The sequence below is a fragment of the Solea solea genome, chromosome 7, assembly GCF_958295425.1.
Source record: "Solea solea chromosome 7, fSolSol10.1, whole genome shotgun sequence".
NCBI classification, from domain to species: Eukaryota; Metazoa; Chordata; class Actinopteri; order Pleuronectiformes; family Soleidae; genus Solea; species Solea solea.
The window spans coordinates 1,240,623-1,248,687 of NC_081140.1; the positions used below are offsets into that span (position 1 = coordinate 1,240,623).

At 42.5% G+C, this 8,065-nt stretch overlaps 1 protein-coding gene across 1 annotated transcript; it reads left to right on the forward strand.

Annotated features, from left to right (window-relative positions):
- The first annotated feature begins 240 nt into the window (after positions 1 to 240).
- her13 (hairy-related 13) lies at positions 241 to 3,720 on the forward strand. Its single transcript, XM_058634033.1, has 4 exons — positions 241 to 673; positions 861 to 947; positions 1,388 to 1,469; positions 2,780 to 3,720. The coding sequence occupies exons 1-4, from the start codon at positions 578 to 580 to the stop codon at positions 3,235 to 3,237; spliced, it is 723 nt and encodes a 240-aa protein (XP_058490016.1). The 5' UTR covers positions 241 to 577; the 3' UTR covers positions 3,238 to 3,720.
- The last annotated feature ends 4,345 nt before the right edge of the window (positions 3,721 to 8,065 follow it).

An 8,065-nucleotide genomic window follows, 5' to 3' on the forward strand; every position in this document is an offset into this window, starting at 1 on the left:
TATATGTATATTCATATGTCACTATGCTTCTTTGTATAATAATAATGATAATAGTAATAATCTGCGTGTATCTGTGTAATTCCTGAGTGTTTTCTGCACTAAAACTCAGTGTAAATATCTTGATGGAAAAGAACAGACTGCGGTTCAGCTGCTGAGTTTTGGATGAATGGCCACAGAGCGGCTCGCCCTGACCCCCAACCCAGCAGACAGTGATGCAGAGCGGAGCAGCTCAGCGCTGAGAGGCGCAGACCGAGGCAGAGCGCACACAAAAGCGCTGCTCGCTCATTGGCTGCGGCCGTGCGCGCTCTGTTGTCCCCCAGCGAGAGCAGCTCAGCCTCCATTCACATGCTAATAAGCCCTTTTAAATACTATCAACAGCCACTCAGCGCCGGCAGCACGTCTCAATAGGATTGCATAATAAACTCTTTCTCTCTTACTCTCTCGTGTGAGAGTTTGTTGATTTTCTTCTTGCTGTAACAGACTCCGTGGACCAGCTGCTTGTGCGTGAACACTGCAGGAGAAGAGAAGAGGACACTCCGCGGAGGGACAAGCCTCACAAGCGGCGATCCAACCCAACATGGCTCCCGCGGCTCGGCCCAGCAGCACGGGACCCATCATGGACGACGACGACGACGACGAGTCCTACTGTGGGATCCAGAAAGCGGACAGGAAGGTAACGATCCACGGGGACAGGAATCTGGACTGCGCGCACCTGGCGACCAGTGACGCGCGGTGTCCCGCGTGCGTCACACTGCCAAGTGTTTTCTGATGTTTACCTCAGAATGGAACGATTGATAGATAGAAAGACAGCGTTCCACGTGTTTCCTCACGAAAGAGTGTTGATCTTTGTTCCCACGCAGACCAGGAAACCTCTGGTGGAGAAGAAGAGGCGAGCGCGCATCAACGAGAGTCTGCAGGAGCTGAGGACTCTGCTGGCAGACACTGACGTGAGTACATCTCCCAGGGCCGGCCCAACACTTCATGGGGCCCTAAGCAAACTGTGATTTTGGTGCCCTTTATCCTGATATACTTTATACTGGGGGATTTAGTCATTCTCTGCTTTCTCCCTCACTCCGTGTTTCTGAGACGTGTTGCATGCTCCTCTCTGTCTCTCTGTCTCTCTGTCCCTCTGTCTCTCTCTCTCTGTCTCTCTGTCTCTCTGCAGTCACAGATGCACATGAATGTCTGCGCTCTAAGGGAGTGTTATGTATACATAGTATACTGTTACCTCGTCTGTTGTGTGTTCTGAACAATGCCATGCATTGGCTTGGCTAATGTTATCAAATACTTTAGTGAGCTCATGCGCTGACCTCTCCTCACCTGTCTGAGCCTTCACAGCTGCACATGTACAGGGTTCTAAAGGTGCAGTGCTGCTTTTCCCCCACAGTTCCACTCTAAAATGGAGAATGCAGAAGTGCTGGAGATGACGGTGAAGAAGGTGGAGGACATCCTGAAGAACAGGAGCCAAGGTCTGTACAAGGGATCACGTTGTCATGTCCAGTATCAGTGTGTAACGTGTGTAACGTGTGTAATGTACACACGTTACACACAGGAAGTGTGTAACGTGTGTAACGTGTGTAACGTGTGTAATGTACACACGTTACACACAGGAAGTGTGTATGTCTGTTGCTATTACAAAATCATTACCACTAAATTAATATTGTTTTCAAATATTTAGTCAATATTAAAATAACTTAAAAACTGGGGTTTTTGCCAACTTATATATTTGTATATTTTCTTAATCTTTGACATTTCCAACTATGATTTCAACGTGAATATAACTAAACACTGATATACTTCAAATAGACATTGTATTTTGGGGATTATCTGCCTGATAGATATTGTTATTGTTAAACAAACACTGTTCTCTTATGAGAACATCGAGAAATGATTATTCTAGACCGTGATGAAGACGACAGATAACTTTAACAGAGTAATGGCATCTCATCAGAAATGCTAGTATACAAGTAAAAAAGAACTGTCCCATAAATAAGAAATAAACAGCCACAACATGACTCAGTTAAAATGCTGTTGCTGATTTTATTTACATTTTTACAGTCGGCGCATAATTAAGCATGTGATATATATACTGTATATAGATGTAATATATATGTATATATATATATATATATATATATATATATATATATATATATATATATATATATATATATATGTTTGCGTTTGAACAGATTTGACATTTTTATTGGTCCAATCCAGAGATTTTGACCAGTATCGGCCGAGTATCACAAATGTACATTTCACTCAAGTAGACTGGCAGCATGTGGCTTCAATGATTATCTTCACTGATTTGAAGTTGTAGTGACATTTTCTTCAACCTGCAGACGTCACAATCAAACACTTGTTAATCATGTGTTTTGTTGGATAATCCCAAACAAAATCTAATCCCATAACTCAACATGAATTATATCTTCATAGGTTAAAAATCTGCTTTCGTGTTATGACAAACAGAGTTTGGAAACAAGGAAATCAAATGAGTGGACAAGATGAAAATGGCATGCATTATGTAACCTTTAATCATATATATGATTCTAAATCAAGATATCTTTTTTAATTGTTGATTCAGTCCTTTGTGAAAATGATTTATTTAGTTTTGGCTCAAATCTCTTGTTCTGTTTGAAGTTCTGATTGTGCCTGTGAGAAGGGTGCAGGTCATGTTGTGACTGATATGTAACATGTGAGTAACATGTGAGTAACATGTGATTAACATGTGTGAGTGCAGTAAGGTTAAATGATAACTCTCTCTCTCTCTGCACAGAATCAGACACACTGAACCATGAAGCCAGTGAGAGATTTGCCGCTGGCTACATCCAGTGCATGCATGAGGTGCACATGTTTGTGTCCAGCTGTCCTGGGATTGATGCCACGGTGGCAGCAGAGCTGCTCAACCACCTGCTGGAGTGTATGCCTCTGAATGAAGACCACCTCCAGGACGTGCTGATGGATTTAATCACAGACACACCCCCTGGGAGTAATGGCAGCACTTGGCACGGAGGAGGCGGCTCAGTCTGCGCCAGTCTGGCCTCACCCGGGGGAAGGAGCCCCTCCTCGGCTCTCTCCCCCGCCCCCTCTGCCACGTCCAGCGAGGACCTGTGCTCTGACCTGGACGACACTGACAGCGAGCACAACCAGAGTTCTACAGAGAGCCTGGAGGGCAGGGAGGCCCTGGGAACATCCACCATCACCTACCCTCAGTCCATGTGGAGACCCTGGTAGAAGGCCAGGTTGGATCTGCATAGGATACATCAAAGCAGAGGTTGTAGGTGTTCTCTGAAGCTGAGGCACTGGGAGCTGCTGCTGAAGAAACATGCAGGAAAAGTCCACCTTAAGAACTCTTCCAAACCACATTCATGGATTTCCTTCCTGATTCAATTAACTGAATCTGTTCAATAAGCAACTGGTTCAGACCTGGTATGGACTTCTGATCGATCGAGCCTCCAATCCCGAAAACACAATTCAAGGACATGTGTCCACACTGGAGCGCACCTCCCTCACTGACATCCTCAGTCCTCATATATGGATTTGTTTGTTTGTTTTTGTAACTTGATGTTGCAGCAGTGTGAGCAGGAGTTTTTACAACACATTTGAATGCCTTTAGTGAACGTATGTACGTATTCACATGAGCAGGATGGCTGAGGACGGAGGTCAGTACCAGGTCTGCAGGTCTGAAGAGAGGAAAATGGAATACAACAATACAACCACATGGCTTTTCATCTGAGGAAGAACCGTGATGAACTGAATGCTGCAATGATTCCCTCAGAGCAGTGGAGGATCTCTTTTCTTTGGATATCACAAACAATCATGTAAATCTGTGTTAAAAAGGTGGAATTTTCCTCTTTTCTTCTTCAGAGGAGTCTGTGACCCTGACTGGGATTTGATTCCTGTTCCCTTTCATATGAAGAACCCCCCCCCCCCCCCCTCTGCACTCACTTAAAACCCAACCAAGGACAGAAAAGGAACAGTTCCAGACGTTCACACTTATGTCAGTAACTGGCTGTATATAGGATTTGTCCGAGGAGTTAAGCTCTTTTAGATATTCGCGATGCCTCTGATTAATTAATATAAATATTTCTATTGTATTCATAAAGCCCTGTAGGTTTCCTGGAGCATTAGCCTCCTTCAGAATCACCACTTCATGTTGTAACCATGTGTACATGTGTAGGAATGTTTATTGTCTCAATTTTACAAATAAAATAATGTAGCGGATTTTTGTTGTGTGTCTGATGTGAGTTGATGAGCATTAATATGAACACGGTTAAATGACTTAAAGGTAAAGATCAGGCTACACTTTGACACAAGCATCCATTACATCTACCATCTACACTTCATCCTGTCACACAAGCCGCTGTTGTTGTTGTACGCTGATGTGCGTTGTTGTACGTTGATGTACGTTGTACGTAGTTGTGCTTTGTGAGTAGTTGTGCGTTGATGTGCGTTGATGTACGTTGTGCGTAGTTGTACGTTGTACGTAGTTGTGCGTTATGCGTAGTTGTACATAGTTGTGCATAGTTGTAAGTTGTTGTGCGTTGTTGTGCGCTGTTGTACGTTGTACGTAGTTGTACGCAGTTGTGCGTTGTTGTGCGCTGTTGTACGTTGTACGTAGTTGTACGTTGTACTTTGTTGTGCGTTGTTGTACGTTGTACTTTGTTGTGCGTTGTTGTACGTAGTTGTACATTGTTGTGCGTTGTTGTACGTAGTTGTACATAGTTGTACGTTGTTGTGCGTAGTTGTGCATAGTTGTACGTAGTTGTGCGTTGTTGTGCGTAGTTGTGCGTTGTTGTACATTGTTGTGCGTTGTTGTACATTGTGCGTTGTTGTACATTGTTGTGCGTTGTATGTTGTTGTACATTGTGCGTAGTTGTGCATAGTTTTACGTAGTTGTGCGTTGTTATGCGTTGTTGTGCGTTGTTGTGCGTAGTTGTGCGTTGTTGTACGGAGTCCAGTTACGGTTGCTACACTGCAGCAAACATCATCTTCAGCTTGTTACGCAGTGGTTCAGCTTGTCCTCTGGTTTAGCGTGTGGCTAGCTGTTAGCATGAGTCTTTCTTGACTTTAAAATACTTTAAAATATCAAATTCTTGAAGGTGACAGAGCATGAAATCATGAGTCCTGCCATGTTTTAATCTCTGTTTTCTTATTTTTCTTCTATTATTTCCATGGTTAAGCTAGCTGAAGTCCGACTCTGGTCTCACTGAATGCATACATGCAGTAATAGTTTGAATCACGATAAATTAAACAGAAATGTTTAATTTAGTAAATGTATTGTTTTTAAAAAGGTAACTTTGCCAAATTTGCCACCAACTCAGAGCCAAAAACCCACATTTGTGATCTGCCTTAAACTAGCAATAGTCACCTGGTGATAATGTGGACGTTGCCTTCAATTACTAACTCTTTAATAAAAGCGGATAAAGTGTCAAAAATGCTCTTAACTAACTCTATTTTCCATATTTGCACTGTTCATAATTATTGTGCATCATTTAGTGAACGACTGCTTCCTCCTTGAACGTATGCTAACAGTTATTTTATGGACATTTACTCTCCAAACGTATCCATTACACAACAAGAGAGTTTTATTTTTCAACAATGTCACTTTATTGTCAATTCAGTTGCTGACCACTGTCCTATAGCATGCTCTGGGTTTCTATTTGTGTTATCTTTGAGACGACGTCAGTGTTTCCGTAATGTTTCTACATGGGGAACCACTTTTTATCACTGAAAACAAACTATCAATCAAAACAAACCCAAATCACAAAAATAACACGAGAATTTCAAGTTCACTTCATTGAATGTCATTCCTTGGGGAGACACTCAACCCCACGTCGCTGTTGGCGGCAGAGGGTGAAGGAGTATGAAAGTGTGAGTGAACGAGTGAACGAGTGAATGAGTGAATGAGTGAATGGCAAAACTAGTGTAAAGCAGCTTCGAGTGGTCATCACGACTAGAAAAGTGCTCTTACCATCATCAGCTCATCAGAACTGTGGTGAAGATATTAAATAGTAGTCTTTGAACTGTGTTATTATGGTGAACATGAGAAAATATTATACATATATATATGTATATATATATATACATATATATATATATATATATATATATATATATATATATATATGTGTACTTAACCCTAAGAGAAGTTCATATGCGCACAGACGACCACATGGAGATTGGAAATCCAAGTTCCAACTACAAATGGAATGCACCCCAACTAGAATAATGCGAGGGTTAGCCACACTGACGTTTTTTTCCTATTTTGTTCAACTTTTTGACTTTGTTGATTAATGAGGGTGATTCTATAAAATATAAGACAACAGCTGTTTAAGAAAGAAACAGTGACCATGTCAGGGAAACGTTATTATCATTGTGAGTTTCTCTCATTTCCTGATTTGCTCAGAACATAAAAAGATAAAAATAAACCAGCTCAGTTTACAGCTCCATATGTTTCCTTGTCAGCAGCTGCAGTCTCCTTCACACGGTCGTGCATGTGCTCACACCTCCACTGTCACTGTGTCACCTCACTCACACACACACACACACACACACACACACACACACACACACACACAGAGAGCTCATTAACAAAAGACTGTTAGATCCTGTCTGAGCTGCTGTCACCTCCTCCTGCAGGTCTGACTGCTTTAACGACACGTGGACAGTACAGCAGAGACCAAAGTCTTCTCATATATGATGAGAGCTGGTGAGTGTGGAGTCCTGGCAGAGGCAGTGATCAGCCCAGGGACGAGGAGGAGGAGGAGGAGGAGGATGAGGAGGAGGTGCTGGGTGTGAACGTCGGAGGAAACAAACTGAAATGGGAGCGGAGGAGACACGATGATCAAAGCCTTGACACAACATTTGACAGAGGAGTGTCAAAAGAGTTAAAAGACACTCAGGAGAGACAAGCACGCTCAGATTCTTCAAAGAGAAAACACACACACGCACGCACACACACACACGCACACACACACACACACAGTCACACACGCACACACACACAGTCACACACACACACGCACGCACACACACAGTCAGTCACACACACACAGTCACACACGCACACTCACTGCATCCATTCATCCTGAACAAAGAGCTGTTCCTAACCAGAACCAGAACCTTAGAACAATTCCAATCTCTGCCCTAAACTGAACCAGTTCCTCAGAAATGATGTTCTGACCCGAACCCTAACCCAAACCCAATTCTAAGCCTAAAACCAGGTCTCAACCCTGTAAAAAGTTGTGTTTCCCAGACAGAATGTAAATTGTGCAGCTGCTTAAACACACTGTACGTCACCATGTGTGCAGGTTGTGAAGGTTAGAATCCAAAAAGCTTTAGAAAGACACTCGTCCTCCAAACAGAGACGCAGTGAGACAGTCCCTGAAGACACCAAACGCCTCTGTTAAATATTGAGATTTCACAAATGTCCTCGCTACATGTTGGAGATTAACGCACGTTTGCAGCATTTTAACACATTTGATTCTTGTATCATGTGACCACACTCTCTGACCAATCAGTCTGTCGAGGTCACATTTTAGTATCAGCTCAGCTCGAACCTCACCAGAGCAGGTCCTAAAAACACCAGGGTCCAGGTCCTAAAAACACCAGGGTCCAGGTCCTAAAAACACCAGGGTCCAGGTCCTAAAAACACCAGGGTCCAGGTCCTATCATCTGATGGTTAAACAAGAAAACACTTATTGTGAGTGTAAGTTAACCAGTTTAACGATTTAGTAAATCCTGAACTACAAAATGAAATCTAATATCATTCAGATATCTAAAGATATATAGATTTGTTGAATATGTTTGTGTCTCACTCACAAGCAGCTGCTTGTGAGTGAGAGTGAAGCTGTGTCTGATCTGTCTCACAACTATTCAGACTTTTACTTTGAAACAAACCAGGAAGTGTTGAATGTGCGGCATATACAAAACGTACAAAACGTGACACTCACCAGTGATTTATTGATTTATACCTGGATTTATTTTACCTGTAAATGGAAAATGAATGAAAAGTGCAGGTGAAGCTGTTACCACCATGAAAACATGCAAAGTAATAAAT

Bases quoted from the DNA above. Each gene is read 5' to 3' on its own strand.
- her13 (XM_058634033.1), top strand. From the start codon at position 578: ATGGCTCCCGCGGCTCGGCCCAGCAGCACGGGACCCATCATGGACGAC. The intron at 674-860 runs GTAACGATCCAC...GTTCCCACGCAG, and splicing joins TCCAGAAAGCGGACAGGAAG to ACCAGGAAACCTCTGGTGGA. The intron at 948-1,387 runs GTGAGTACATCT...TTTCCCCCACAG, and splicing joins CTCTGCTGGCAGACACTGAC to TTCCACTCTAAAATGGAGAA.